We start from the raw sequence: 16,279 nt of genomic DNA, 5'->3' as shown, positions 1-16,279 counted from the left end.
GAGCCACTTTACTTCTAAAGTATCAAGTCTATTGCTTTCAAACTTCAAATACTTTCATGCTATCATGAGGTTACTGTACATGTACCTGGCAAGTTGAATTATACTTTGACCTTTGAATGACCTTGACTCTCGAGGTCAAATTATTAAATTTTGCTAAAAATGCCATAACTTCTTTATTTATGATTAGATTTGATTGAAACTTTGACAAAACTACTCTTACCTGACATACCACAATAGACTTCACCCAAACCATCCCCCGTGCCCTCCCCCCTCCCCCCCCCCTGAATCACCCCCCCACATAATTTTTTTTTTTTTTAAGATCATCTCACAAATGACCACCACACCCTCACACTATACTATACCCCCCACCCACCCCACCCCCCCAAATTGGTTTGGCTTTTTTGAAACGGTTAATAAACACAAATATTTATTTTTATTATTTTATGTATGAAATACCGTCCAACCATCGCACCCAAGAATCCCCCCCCCCCCAAAAAAAAATTTTTTTTTGCATTTTTTTTCCGCATTTTTGGAAGATAATGTAATAAATGTCCACGCCCCCACACTATATGCCCCTCTTCACTCCACCCCTCCCTCCTTTGTGATTGAAATTGAGAGTCCCTTCACCTTTAAAAAGAAAATAGATTAGCGGTCTGCACCCGCAAGGCGGTGCTCTTGTTCAGATTGAAGTATTTGTTCCGAGATATATGTAATACAATGCTATAAAGAAAAATAAAAACTAAAGTGAATCATATCGCTCATTGAAGAAAAAAAACAACAATGTGCATTGCTATTGTTTCGTATAAAAAGTGTTGCGTTTTGTTTTCTGATCAATTTATTTTGTTTTTCGCGCAGATTTCCCACAAACCAATATAATCGATCAGGATATTTCCGGCTATATTTGTACATACAGCGCAAAATATGATTCGCTGCCGGGCGATAACAAACATCTACGATGAACAATAGGGTGGTTCCGTAACTGGCGAGACTGGTTAAAACTGGATTCGTCAATTTTCATTTACAGCCTGTTATGTTTAATCCACAATTCGCCTCATGCCACCTTTAAAGAAACTAAAATGATTTATATTGATCTTTCAAATGGCATAGGAATTAAAGATTTCAATCGTCAAGCAGTCTGGAGCCGAATTCAAGCACATTATATTCTAAGCATGTTTTAAGGCTATGGTCAAAAATAAGCATTTTTAAGCACTCCATATTTTTTTAAGTACTTTTCAAGGTAAATCTTTATTTTCAAGCACTTTTTAAGGTCTGTGCGAACCCTGTTAAGGTTGAAAATTGTATGATCCTGTTTGTCAAAAAGTCTAAGATTGTTTGTTTTGATTACCAAATTATATGTTATTGTTTACCATAAAAACTGTTAATTGGTGAACTTTTCATGTCTTGAAACATGTTTTATAAAGTTTGTCAAAACATTTAGCCATATAAATAAACCACTGATCATGTGTGTTCATTTATCATGACAGGCGGTTATATATAACTTTTGTTGATGTAGCTCATCATACACATGATTGTGAAACCCACTTACATGTAAAATAAGATTGTTGGTTGGTATGGAATAATTATTTTGGCATTAACTTCTTTGTTGAACTAATTAATTCGATTTATATGAAAATGTTATGTTTATTTTAACTTATTTATAGAAGGTACCTTTTGATCCCTTAAAATTAATACATGTTCATCTTTGTTTGTTCTGAATTAGAAGTACATGTTGTTTTTATTTGTGTATATTTATGGAGGTTTTACTTTGTGGGTTTCATAAACAAATTGTAGTTAAATTGTTTTGTCAAATAATGTTGTTCTTTTTCATGTTTGATATGTATGCGAAATAATTAACTGGTAAAATAAGGTGTTTTTCCTGTTCAAAACAGTAAAAATCGATATTTTATCTTTTTGTTGCCTTGGTAACCATGATTACCATCAGCAAAATGTCTGTACATTAACTTTTTTACCAGCATATATGTATGGCACTTTCAAATTCCATGTATGATGTTTACGTTGGGCAAAGTCTTTAATGGATTGAAATAAATACACTGTAAAATATGTGGATCTTTTCTAAAAAAAAGGACATGTTGCACTATAAGTCAACCTATTTTCTTAGATTCTTTTTGTTTCTATGTATTAAATAAATATCATGTTCAAACAAAGATCATTGACTGTAAGCAGTTTTATCATATAATTGACAAAAACGTAAACAGTAAGTTTTTTCCTGATATTTAGACAATTTTAATGAAAATAATCTATTTTATGTAAATTCGTTACCATAGCAACCACTGTGTTCAAATGTTTGTTTTTGTTTGAACATAAAATGTGAAAAACATGGCCAGTTTTACTAATGCATTGAATCTATGTGTGAATGCTATACAGTAAATGCATGTATACTGTATTTACAAAAGAGTTTGTTGTCAATGTCAATTGATATAGAAAACCATTATTTAGTTATAAGATCGTATAAAGGGTGCATGTGTTCAAAACTCAATATTTCAAAAACTATTATACTAAGAAACCTAAAACTTTGGATTTGACTTATGCTTGCATTAGTCTTTTAAAAACTGACAAAAAACGAAAATGTGAATTTTCCTCGTTTGTACTGATTTTTGTAGACTATGACACATATGTTGCAGTAAGAATGATTTGATTGGTTATATGTGGCAGTTCGAATGATTTGATTGGTTATATGTGGCAGTAAGAATGATTTGATTGGTTATATGTGGCAGTAAGAATGATTTTATTGGTTATATGTGGCAGTTAGAATGATTTTATTGGTTATATGTGGCAGTAAGAATGATTTGATTGGTTATATGTGGCAGTAAGAATGCTTTGGTTGTTTATATGGGGCAGTAAGAATGATTTATCGGTTATATGTGGCAGTAAGAATGACTATTGGTTACAAAATGGCAGATAGAATTATTTGATTTGTTATATATATGGCAGTGGAATTATTTTATGGGTTATATGTGGCAGTAAGTATGATTTTATTGGTTATATGTGGCAGTAAGAATGGTTTTATTGGTCATTTGGGCAGTAAGAATGATTTTATTGGTTATATGTGGCAGTAAGAATGATTTGATTGGTTGTACAAGGCAGTTATTGGTTATAAGTGGTAGTTAGAATAATTTCATTGGTTATACATGTCAAAATAGTTATTTTATTGGTTATGTGTAGCACTAAAATTGAATTTAATTATTATGTTTATATATATAGCCAGTATCCAGTATGTTTAATGTTTGTGTGTTATACACTTGTCAATGGCTTTTTTATACAATGATGTTTATGATATAGGTTTTTATGATGATGGCACAGGAGCTACGAAGAAGTTAGAGTGGTTTGGGATGTTAGTTGAAACCTATTTATTAAAGCTGAAGAGCATCAAAAGCCTAGGGCTTATTGAAATACTGTTTAGTTCGTTTCCCGGATAGAACTAGTACTTGGTGTCTTTAGATCCATAAAACACTCCCACAGTGGGGATTGAGCCCGTGACCTCTTGGTTGCCAGGTGGATACCATATCAATTAGGCCACAGCGACCTTAATTATGTTATAGCCAGTATCTGTTCTGTTTGTCCAATACGCAGATTTCAATGGCAAGTTTGTAATTTGTCCAATACGCAGATTTCAATGGCAAGTTAGTAAGTTAATGGTCATTATTTGGGTTATAATTATGAGGAGAAGAATGATGATGATGATGATGATGATGATGATGATGATGATGATGATGATGATGATGATGATGATGATGATTGTTCAGAGTAACAATAATGTTCGTGTTTATTTTCCAGTCTTTGGACTCGCATGATGTGAACACCTGGACAAAGTTTGATGTGGTATGAATCTCTTTCTCTTCTCAATGCAGTTTGTTTCATATTTATGTTTATGCCCCCGGATCGAAAGATCGGGGGTATATTGTTTTTGGCCTGTCTGTCATTGTATATGTTTGTGTGTGTGTCCCAAAACTTTTACCAAAACTTAAACCTTCTTCATTACTTTTGCAATATTGAACGTAGCAACTTGATATTTGGCATGCGTGTATCTCATAGAGCTGCACATTTTGAGTGGTGAAAGGTCAAGGTCATCCTTCAAGGTCAAAGGTAAAAAAAAATCAAAGTGGTGCATTAGGGGGCATTGTGTTTCTGACAAACACATCTCTTGTTTTACATGTTCTGACGGATTTACCAAGATTTTGTGTATTTTCCCTTTGATAGCTATTTAATTGTTTAATTTTCATCTTCCTTTAAATGTTGATGTTCATTTGAGTGTTTGTATCCCATCTGTAAAAATTATTTATCAAAACTAGATGTTTGTTGATTTATTTTTTTGTGTGTATTTTACAGAAAATTAATTGTTGATTTTATTTAAAATTTATCATTTTGACTTTTAGCTAAAGACTTTGCACTTCTTTTGATTGATACATTTCAGTTCCTCTTTAATTTAATATTGATGACAACAACTCTGTATACTGCTTAATTTAATTAAACTGAGCATATAAAATTTATTTTTCAGAATCAGTGGATAAAGCAGCTTGCTATAGGTAAGTTAGCTTTAACCTTTTTTTTAGGTCAATTTAATCCTTACAGTGCGGGAACTGAATTTTGAAGGCCTTTGCAAACAGTTTGGATCCAGATGAGACGCCACAAAACGTGGTGTCTCATCAGGATCCAAACTGTTTGCTATTCTGATGATATTCTTTGAAAAAAATCGAATAAAATGCTAATTTTAGAAATTCAGCAGACGACATTTTAGCAGACGACAAATTTCGCAGCATGCAAAGGGATAATCTAAAGCCAAAGGCTTATTCAAATGCTCCCAAGTCCGTTTCCTGGGTTGAACCAGTACTTGGTGTCTTTGGGGGAGTCCGTTTCCTGGGTTTAACCAGTACTTGGTGTCTTTGGGGGAGTCCGTTTCCTGGGTTGAACTAGTACTTGGTGTCTTTGGGGGGTCCGTTTCCTGGGTTGAACCAGTACTTGGTGTCTTGGGGGAGAGAGATGCTTCTACTGTGGGTATCAAACCTGTGACCTGCCAATCGCTAGGTGGACACCATACCCACTACGTCACTGCAACGAGGGAATACAGAAATTGCTGTCTAGTGGGATTTATCTTTTGAATGTTCACCTAGTTTGTGTTAAACCCTTTAAGGCCCACATTACCATATTTTTTTCTATTTTTTTATTCATATCGTAATATATGACACAATCAATTTACAAAGACATGTACATGCATATACTTATTATGCCTCCCTTCAAAGAAGAAGGGGTATATTGTTTTGCACATGTCGGTCGGCCCATCCACCAAATGGTTTCCGGATGATAACTCAAAAAGGCTTAGGCCTAGGGTCATGAAACTTCAAAGGTACATTGATCATGACTGGCAGATGACCCCTATTGATTTTCAGGTCACTAGGTCAAAGGTCAAGGCAACAGTGACTCGAAACAGTAAAATGATTTTCGGATGATAACTCAAGAATGCTTAGGCCTTGGATGATGAAACTTTATAGGTACATAGATCATGACTGGCAGATGACCCCTAAACAGTAAAATGGTTTCGGGATGATAACTCATGAATGCTTAGGCCTAGGATCATGAAACTTCATAGGTATATTGATCATGACTGGCAGATGACCCCTATTGATTTTCAGGTCTGTAGGTCAAAGGTCAAGGTTACAGATTACCCCTACTGATTTTCAGGTCAAAGGTCAAGGTCACAGTGACTCTAAACAGTAAAATGGTTTTCGGATGATAACTCAAGAATGCTTAGGCCTAGGATCATGAAACTTCATAGGTACATTGATCATGACTGGCAGATGACCCCTATTGATTTTCAGTTTACTAGGTCAAAGGTCAAGTCCACAGTGACTCGAAACAGTAAAATAGTTTCTGGATAATATATATATAAATTAGGGATGGCAAAATTATTCGAATATTCGATTGAATGGTCAGCATTCGAATGATAAAAATGATATTCGCATATTCGCATTTTTTTCCAAACGTAATTTCACCAATATTTAATGACCTGCGAGCCGCTTACTATAAAGCACCCTAATCACTTTGGATTAACATGTTTGACATGATGTTCTGCGTGTCAAACTGATAACGCGGCCCGTATCAGTGTTGATTGCGCAATGCAATATACACACTCTAAGAAAGGCCCCGAACTGTTGTTTATCAATGGGGTGCCAATTAACGGTTTCAATTGACTGGCGAATAATAATTAAGTTTTGTGATCACAGTATGTACAGCCATTAAAATGTGTGAATTACTCAAATCGCGCAATGCAATATACTTACTATAAGAAAGGGCCCAAACTGTTTGTCAATTAGGTGCCAATTAAGGGCTTCAATTGACTTGCGAATAATAATTTAGTTTTTGTGATCACAGTTTGACCAGACATTAAAATATGTGAATTACTCAAACGTAACAAATGATATAAATTAAACAATCATCAAGGGATCATTATTCAAATCTGAAAATGCCACCAGCCCCTTCTGAAGTATGGAAATACTTTACACGGTCTGTGGATAAGACGACCGCAACGTGTAATGTGTGTAAACTTAGTTTTACATATGCGCGGTCTACTACAAATATGTGGAATCATGTCACTGCTAAGCATCGTGGTTCACTTGAAAGTGATAAACTCAAACAGCCATCAATGAAACAGTTTACTGCTACTGGTAGCGTTGGTGTTAGTGGGTGTTCTAGTGATGTGATTACTAGTAAGATTGTGAATATGATTGTGGTTGATTACCTCCCATTAAGTTTTGTGGATTCAAAAGGGTTGAAAGAGTTGCTTTCATATATAGCTTCGAATTACACGATCCCTTGCCGACATACTATTCGTGCGCGTATATCTGAATTATACGACGTCGAAAGGGACTCCCTCGTGAAACTCTTGGAGTACTTTGATATCGTTATTAAAAAAATTCAAATAAAACTTAAATTTTATGCCATGATGTTTTTCCTTATATAAACGTTCATGCTATCTTGACTTTAAAAATATTCAAATAAAAATAAAATTCTATGACACGATGTTTTTCCTTCTATTTGTTCCCGATTACAGTATCGGTCATAGTATTAGCCGACAGCGATACAATGATTCGATAGCAACGTTAAACAGCTTCGTATTTAGCAAACGGATATAACTTACAAAACAATGGAAATTAACACATAACAAGGTAAAATCAATGCAGCCGTTTTATGCGAATATTCGAATATTCAATTGAATGAATTTGCGAACATTCGAATACCGATATTGGTATTCGATGCCATCCCTAATATAAATATATATATATATATATATATATATATATATATATATATATATATATATATATATATATTATATCAGTGAGTGATACTAAGGTCTAAGGTATTCACACAATGGCTGCCCCTTAACAACTGACAGCCCATGGGGGGGCATGCGGTTTTACAAACAGCCCTTGTTTTACCATATGTCTTATGTTTTTACTATGTAATAACTATCAATACACAAATTTAATTTCTATATAATTCCTTATTCGTTTTTAGCACATTTTACTTTACTTACATACTTTTTTTAATACTTATTTATGTTAACACAAGTGATTCTTAACAAAAAGGTTTTCAAATTTACAACAGCACTTTAACTATGATTACAGTGTTCAAATAACATAAAACTGTATTATGTAGTATTTGCTTGTCGCATTCATAATGGACATTATAAAAAAAAAAGTGACTTTAAACAAATTGTTCATTATCACATTATCATATTATGCTTGTTATGCAGTTTTAAACATAGTTCACTCACTTATTTTCTCCAAAAATGCTATAATGCAATCATATGCTCTGAACATAAATTATTTCATGTGGTTACTACAAAACTATATAATTCACCGATTTCAATGTTTTTGTTCTTATTGGTCAATTTGATGTCTACAAGAAACTATTTCTGCAAATTTTTAACTTTCTGGGAAGTGCAAATCTAGAGTATTTGTGAAATGAGCTTATAAGCTGACAAAATGATTCTTTCTTTTGTTTAGTTTAAACCTTTTTAAGCTCACCTGATTGCTCAGGTGAGCTTTTGTGACCGGTCTTTGTCCGTCATATGTCCGTCCGTCCGTTAACATTTGCTGGTAAACACTCTAGAGGCCACATTTCTTGTCCCATCTTCATGAAACTTGGTCAGAAGCTTTGTCCCAATGAAATCTCGGCCGAGATCGAAACTGGGTTGTGCCGGGTAAAAAACTAGGTCACTAGGTCAAAAAAAAGAAAAACCTTGTAAACACTGTAGAAGTCACATTTCATGCCCAATCTTCATGTAACTTTGTCAAAATGTTTGTCTTAATGATATATTGGTTGAGTTCTAAAGTGGTTTCGATCTGTTGAAAAACATGGCCGCCAGTGGGCGGGGCAGTTTTCCTTATTTGGCTATAGAGAAACCTTGTAAACACTCTACACGTCACAATTTTTTCCCAATCATGATGAAAATTGGTCAAAACATTGGTTCAATTGATTTTTTCAGACGAGTTCGAAAATGGTCGAGATCGGTGAAAAAACATGGCTGCCAGTGGGCGGGGCATTTTTCTCTATATGTATATAGTGAAAACATGTCAACACTCTAGAAGTCACATTTTTGGCCCAATTTTCATGAAATTTTGTCAGAACTTTTGTTTCCTAGATATGTGAGTTAAGTTTGAAAATGGTTCCGGTCTGTTAAAAAACATGGTTGCCACGGGGACATGGAAGTTTTCCTTATATTTATATAGTAAAAAGGCTTACAAACAATCACGAATTAAGGTCATGTAACATGTGAGACAACTCTTCTAAATATTGCATTTAAGAATACAGTAGTTACTCCCCTTTGATTATTAATGTTTTCATAATAATACAGTGTAGTTGTGTTTCATTAATGTGTTAATTGTTATTCGAGGTTGGATGTTTTTATGCCCCCTTTCAAAGAAAAGGGGGCATATAGTGATCGGACTGTGCGTCCGTCCGTCTGTCTGTCTGTCTGTCTTTCCGTCACACTTTGCATTTAGGTTTCTAAAAATGCTCATAACTTCTTGCTCATAACTTCTATGTCCCTTGAGATACAACCTTCATATTTGGTATGCATGATTATATGGACAAGGCCTTTCCTTACGCACACATTTTTAGCTCATCTATTTTTTGAAAAAAAATTATGAGCTATTGTCATCACCTTGGCGTCGGCGTCGGCGTCGGCGTTGGCGTTGGCGTCGGCGTCCGGTTAAGTTTTGCGTTTAGGTCCACTTTTCTCAGAAAGTATCAATGCTATTGCATTCAAACTTGGTACACTTACTTACTATCATGAGGGGACTGGGCAGGCAAAGTTAGATAACTCTGGCGTGCATTTTGACACAATTATGTGCCCTTTTTATACTTAAAAAATTGAAAATTTTGGTTAAGTTTTGCGTTTAGTTCCACTTTTCTCAGTGAGTATCAATGCTATTGCATTCAAACTTGGTACACTTACTTACTATCATGAGGGGACTGGGCAGGCAAAGTTAGATAACTCTGGCATGCATTTTGACAGAATTATGTGCCCTTTTTATACTTAGAAAATTGACAATTTTGGTTAAGTTTTGTGTTTAGGTCCATTTTATTCCTTAAGCATCAAAGCTATTGCTTTCATACTTGCAACACTTACTAACTATCATAAGGGGACTGTGCAGGCAAAGTAATGTAACTCTGACTGGCATTTTGACAGAATTATGTGCCCTTTTTATACTTAGAAAATTGAAAATTTGATTAAGTTTTGTGTTTAGGTCCACTTTATTCCTACAGTATCAAAGCTATTGCTTTCATACTTGCAAGATTTATGAACTATCATAAGGGGACGGTGCAGGCAAAGTTATGTAGCTCTGACTGGCATTTGGACGGAATTATGGGCCCTTTATACTTAGAAAATTTAAAATTTGGTTAAGATTTATGTTTTGGTCCACTTTACCCCTAAAGTATCATAGATATTGCTTTCATACTTGGAACACTCACAAACTATCATAAGGGTACAGTAAAAGGACAAGTTGCATAACTCTGGTTGTCATTGTTATGGAATTATGGCCCTTTTTTGACTAAGTAACTTTTAATATATGGTTAAATTTTGTGTTTCGATCCACTCGAAGTATCAAGGCTATTGCTTTCAAACTTCAAATACTTACATGCTATCATGAGGTTACTGTACCTGGCAACTTGAATTTTACTTTGGACCTTTGAATGACCTTGACTCTCAAGGTCAAATTATTAAATTTTGCTAAAATTGCCATAACTTCTTTATTTATGATTAGATTTGATTGATACTTTGATGAAACTACTCTTACCTGACATACCACAATAGACTTCACCCAAAACCATCCCCCGTGCCCTCCCCCCCTCCCCCTCCCCCCCCCTATTTTTTTTTTTTTTTTTTTTAAGATCATCTCACAAATGACCACCACAACCCTCACACTATACCCCCCCCACCCCCCCCCCCCCCCCAATTTATTTTTTTGATTTTTTTTTTTTTTTTTTTTTTTTTTTTTTAAGATCATCTCACAAATTATCACCACAAAGCCCTCACACTTATACCCCCCCCCCCCCCATTTTTTTTAAAAACGGTTATGTTTGAAATACCGTCCAACCATCGCACCCAAACCCCCCCCCCCCCCCCCCCCCCCGGATTTTTTTTTTTTTTTTTTCGCTTTTTTGGAAGATAATGTAATAAATGTCCACAACCCCACACTATACACCCTTCTTCACTCCACTCCTCCCTCCTTTGTGATTGAAAATGAGAGTCCCTTCACCTTTAAAAAGAAAATAGATGAGCGGTCTGCACCCGCAAGGCGGTGCTCTTGTTTTAGCCCTGTGACCTTGACCTTGAACTTAGGTCCGCGTTTAGGTTTCAAAATCTGCGTTTAGGTTTCAAAAATGCTGATAACTTCTTTGTCCCTTGAGATATAACCATCATATTTGGTATGCATGTGTATATGGACAAGGCCTTTCCATAGGCACAAATTTGTTACCCCTGTGACCTTGACCTTGAACTTAGGGTCCGCGTTTAGGTTTCGAAATCTGCGTTTAGGTTTCAAAAATGCTCATAACTTCTATGTCCCTTGAGATATAACCTTCATAGTTAGTAGGCATGTGTATATGGACAATGCCTTTCCAAACGCACAATTTTTTTTACCTATGTGACCTGCGCTGTCCGTCCCTCCACATTTGGTTTGTAAACACTCTAGCATTCACATTTCTCAAGCATTCTTTATCAAAGTTGCTGAAAGATCTCAGTCAAGTTTGATGATAAGCAAAATCACATAATTGATGCCATAATTATTTCCCTTAGATTGCCCAAATTTTCATTATATTATACAAAATCCTTGTAAGCAAAGTTTGATGTTTGATGTTTTGGGGGTCAACTCAAAATATAGGTCACCATTCCAAAAAAAAACACTCCCTAAGCCAGAGCTTTGGTTCAATAATGATGAAACTTGACCAGGATGTTTGTCTGGTCAATATCTAGGTCATGTTTGACATTAGGTAAAGGTTAAATGAACCGACTCCTCTCAGGTGAGCGAACTAGGGCCATCTTGGCCTTCTTGTATTAAAGTTTGATTGCATCAAAATCCTACAAATGTAACGCCTATTGGAACACTCTTGAGTTTGTTTAGTTTGTAGAACCAGTACTTGGTGTCTAGGGGGAGATCTAGAGAACCCTCCCACAGTGAGAATCAAACCAGTGACCTCTTGTCTCTAAGCAGACACCGTATTCATAACGCCACGTCGACCTTTTTTCCTAGATGTTTATTAATAATGTTGTAGCACATAATCCTGATCTAATTGTGCAATTGGAAATCTAGAATATTTAAAGATTGTGCCTGTATTAGTTGACGTTATATTTCTTTCCTTTCCCTCAATGTTGTATTTTCTAGCACATAATCCTGATCTAATGGTGTATGCTGACCTATTCTTGGAGCATGACGTCACAGGCAAACTGTTGCTCAGCCTCACCCAGGATGAGCTCAGCAACATTGGCATCAAGTCTCTGGGCCACAAATATGAGCTGTTTGTAAGTTGTGTAGCTTTTTATTTATATTTTAATTTTTAGCTCGACTATTATAAATATATATAGAGGAGCTATCCTACTCACCCCGGCGTCGGCGTTTCCGTTCCGTTCCGTGCCGTGCTGTTAGCGTGCAAATGTTAAAGTTTTCGTACTACCCCAATTATTATCATTGTCCCTTGACATATTGCTTTCATATTGTGCTTACTTGTTTACGAACATGACCCAAACCTATAAACAAGAGCATACAACTGTATCAAGCATTTTGACAGAATTATTGCCCCTTTTATACTTAGAATATGAATATTATTGATAAATCTATGTTAACCTTTGCGTACTACCCCAAAAATTTCCTATATCCTTTGACATATTGCTTTTATATTTTGCATACTTGTTTACCAACATGACCCCAACCTATAAACAAGACCAGACAACTCTATCAAGCATTTTGTCATAATTATGGCCCCTTTTCCACTTAGAATATGCAGCAAACTGCATAAAGTTTGCATACTACCCCAAATATTTTCAATGTGCCTTGAGATATTGCTTTTATATTTTGCACACTTGTTAACCATCATGACCCCAACCTATAATCAAGAGCATACAACTGTATCAAGCATTTTGACAGAATTATTGCCCCTTTTATACTTAGAATATGCATATTATTGATAAAACTATGTTAAACTTTGCGTATTACCCCAAATATTTCCTATATCCTTTAACATATTGCTTTTATATTTTGCATACTTGTTTACCAACATGACCCCAACCTATAAACAAGTGCAGACCACTGTATCAAGCATTTTGACATAATTATGGCCCCTTTTGCACTTAGATAATTGAACATTTTGCTTAAATCGCCATAACTTCTTTATTTATGATCACATTTTATTATTACTTTGACAAAACAACACTTACCTGAATACCACAATTGATTCCATCCAAACAATACCCCACGCCCCTACCCAGAATCCCTCCCCCCCCCCCAACCTCCCCCCCCCCCCCCCCAATTTTTTTTTTAAACATCATCTTATAAATTACCACACCCCACATTATACCCCCTCTCACCCCCCTACCCCCCCCCCCCCCTCAACCTTCCCCCCCCCAATTTTTTTTAACATCATCTAATAAATTACCCCACCCCACATTATACCCCCCTCTCACCCCCCAACCTCCCCCCCGCACCAATTTTTTCTTTTTTAACATCATCTAATAAATTACCCCACCCCACATTATACCCCCCTCTCACCCCCCCCCTACTCCCCCCCTTCCCCCCCCCTCCAAAAATTTTTTTTTTTTCCTTTTTTTATTTTTGAAAGATCGTCTAATAAATGACCACACCCCACATTATACCCCCTCTCAACCCCCCCCCCCCCCCCAAAAAAAATTTTTTGTTTTCCTTTTTTATTTTTGAAAGATCGTCTAATAAATTATTAAATATGAACAATTTCCTCATGATGGCTTACGTTATACTGTCAAGCACTCGAATAGTCGAGCGCGCTGTCCTCTGACAGCTCTTGTTATGCCCCCAGTAGGGTGGCATATAGCAGTCGCACTGGCCGTCCGTCTTATGGTCTGTCGGAAGTCTGTTTTCTTATGCCATGCTTACAGATAATGAGCTTTGTTATGTGAGTCTGCCTACATGACCTACAGATGAAGTGTGAAACTGTTCCGGTCCATTGATTTTTGACGAAGTTATGCGCCTTGGACTTTTTTCTTTAATAACTGTTTTCTGGAAAAAATTTACACAAGGCTTTCAGATATTGAACTGATTTTTTTGTATGTGAGCCTACCTTCATAATTTACAGATAAGTGTGAGTTTCGTTCCAGTCCATTGATTTTTTGGCTAAATTATGGGCCTTGTTTTCTCTAAAAAAAACCTGCTGTGCGGCTTCAAAGTGCAGTAGGGGGCATTGTGTTTCACAAAAGCAGCTCCTGTTTATTTTTATGTTTGTGTGTGTGGATACACTTTATTTGCCAATATACATTGTACATATACATACAAACTTGCTGAAATTCTAAGAAAATACATAACAAGCAGTCATATAAGTATCACATGACATGAACAAGTATTACAAACATACTCCACCATTTTCCACCAATTTTCATAAATGTTTGCTAAATTTGCTTTTTTGTAGGTTTTTATTCCCGTGCTTTTAATTACTTTTTGGTAAACAGCCTGTAAGAGCCTGTACGAGGCTGTAATTTTGGGCAAAAAAAATCACTGTAATTGTATAGGAAGAAATGTTTGTTGTGACGCTTTTTGGCGGATTTACATCTCTTAGCTTGTTTTTAAGCTCACCTGAGCACAACATGCTCATGGTGAGCTTTTGTTATCGCCTTCGGTTGTCAATATTTACTTTGTTAACACTGAAGAGGCCACATTTATTGTCCAATCTTCATGAAACTTGGTCAGAACATGTTTCCCAATAATATTTTAGACGAGTGTGAAAATGGATCCAGTCGGTTGAAAAACATGGCCACCTGAGGGGGATGGGCAGTTTTCCTTATTTGGCTTTTGTCTAAATATGTTGACAGTCTGGAATTCACATTTTTAGTGCAATCAAAATGAAAGTAAGTCAGAACACTTGTTATATTGACTTCTCGGTCGAGTTCTTAAATTCATCCAGTTTATTGAAAAACATGGCAGGTGGCCATGCAGGGTAATTTTTAGCTCATCTATTATTATTTTTTGTAATCATAGGCTATTGTCATCTTTGTCACCTTGGCGTCGGCGTCCGGTTAAGTGTTGCGTTTAGGTCCACTTTTCTCATAAAGAATCAATGCTATTGCATTCAAACTTAGTACACTTACTAACTACTATAATTAGGGGACTGGGCAGGCAAAGTTAGATAACTCTGGCGTGCATTTAGACAGAAGTATGTGCCCTTTTTATGCTTAGAAAATTGAAAATGTTGGTTAAGTTTTGTGTTTAGGTCCATTTTATTCCTAAAGTATCAAAGCTATTGCTTTCATACTTGCAACACTTACTAACTATCATAAGGGGACTGTGCAGGCAAAGTTATGTTACTCTGACTGGCATTTTGACGGAATTATGGGCGCTTTATACTTAGAAAATTGAACATTTGGTTAAGTTTTGTGTTTTGGTCCACTTTACCCCTAAAGTATCATAGATATTGCTTTCATACTTGGAACACTCGCAAACTATCATAAGGGGACAGTAAAGGACAAGTTGCATAACTCTGGTTGTCATTTTTACGGAATTATAGCCCTTTTTTGACTTAGTAACTTTGAATATATGGTTAAATTTTGTGTTTAGATCCACTTTACTTTTAAAGTATCAAGGCTATTGCTTTCAAACTTCAAATACTTTTATGCTATCATGAGGGTACTGTACCTGGCAAGTTGAATTTTACCTTGACCTTTGAATGACCTTATAACTCTCAAGGTCAGATTATTAAATTTTGCTAAAATTGCCAAAACTTCTTTATTTATGATTAGATTTGATTGATACTTTGAAAAAACAACTCTTACCTGACATACCACAATAGACTCCACCCAAACCATCCCCCACGCCCCCTCCCCCCCCCCGAATACCCCCACCCCCCCAAAAAAAATATTTTTTGTTAAAGATCATCTAATAAATGACCACCACACCCTTTCACTATACCCCCTATCCCCCCACCCCCATTTTTTTAAACATGGTTAAAAAACACAAATATTTATTTTTATTTTTGAAATACTGTCTAACCATCCCACCCAAGAATCTCCCCCCTCCCCCCCCCCCCCCAAAAAAAAATAATAAAAAATTGCATTTTTGGAAGATAATGTTATAAATGACCACATCCCCACACTATACACCCCTCTCCACTCCACCCCTCCCTCCTTTGTGATTGAAATTGAGATAGGTCCTTTCACCTTTAAAAAGAAAAATAGATGAGCGGTCTGCACCCGCAAGGCGGTGCTCTTGTTCTTATATGGCTGTAGTTAAAACTTGTTAACGGTACATTAGCCACATTTATTGGCTAATATTAATGACATTTGTTTAACTTAAATATCTGCTGAGATTGAAACTTAGTAATGTGATCTCAAAACTAGGTCACTAGGTCAGATACAAAAACATATTAATATTCTTAGAGTTACCTTTTTGGTCCAATCTTTATGAATCAGCTTGTACTTTCTCAGAATAGTCTAGTTCTCATGACCCTCTTGTTGAAAGTAGTGGGTGTATGGCTACATATTCTATAGTATAGGACATTTTTAGTTAGTTGTTACTAA

The 16,279-nt window shown here is 35.8% G+C and overlaps 2 protein-coding genes across 7 annotated transcripts in view; one reads left to right on the top strand and one right to left on the bottom strand.

Annotated features, from left to right (window-relative positions):
* LOC127854439 (mitogen-activated protein kinase kinase kinase 20-like) overlaps window positions 1-16,279 on the top strand; it is a 219,546-nt gene that overhangs the window by 151,988 nt on the left and 51,279 nt on the right. For 4 of the 6 annotated variants that reach the window (XM_052389479.1, XM_052389478.1, XM_052389477.1 and 1 more), the window contains exons 13-15: window positions 3,796-3,840; window positions 4,517-4,544; window positions 11,910-12,046. The exons of 1 other annotated variant lie outside the window; for it this stretch is intronic. In XM_052389479.1, the coding sequence (XP_052245439.1) occupies window positions 3,796-3,840; window positions 4,517-4,544; window positions 11,910-12,046 (210 nt within the window). The remainder of the gene's footprint in view (window positions 1-3,795; window positions 3,841-4,516; window positions 4,545-11,909; window positions 12,047-16,279) is intronic. One more of the 6 variants, XM_052389475.1, reaches the window with a different exon arrangement.
* Window positions 1-16,279, bottom strand: part of LOC127854440 (RING finger domain and kelch repeat-containing protein DDB_G0271372-like) — a 129,002-nt gene that overhangs the window by 102,464 nt on the left and 10,259 nt on the right. The window lies entirely within an intron of this gene.

Source organism: Dreissena polymorpha, chromosome 13 (assembly GCF_020536995.1).
Source record: "Dreissena polymorpha isolate Duluth1 chromosome 13, UMN_Dpol_1.0, whole genome shotgun sequence".
NCBI classification, from domain to species: Eukaryota; Metazoa; Mollusca; class Bivalvia; order Myida; family Dreissenidae; genus Dreissena; species Dreissena polymorpha.
The sequence above is the reverse complement of the archived record's forward strand: the minus strand, read 5'-3'. Positions and strand labels throughout refer to the sequence as shown.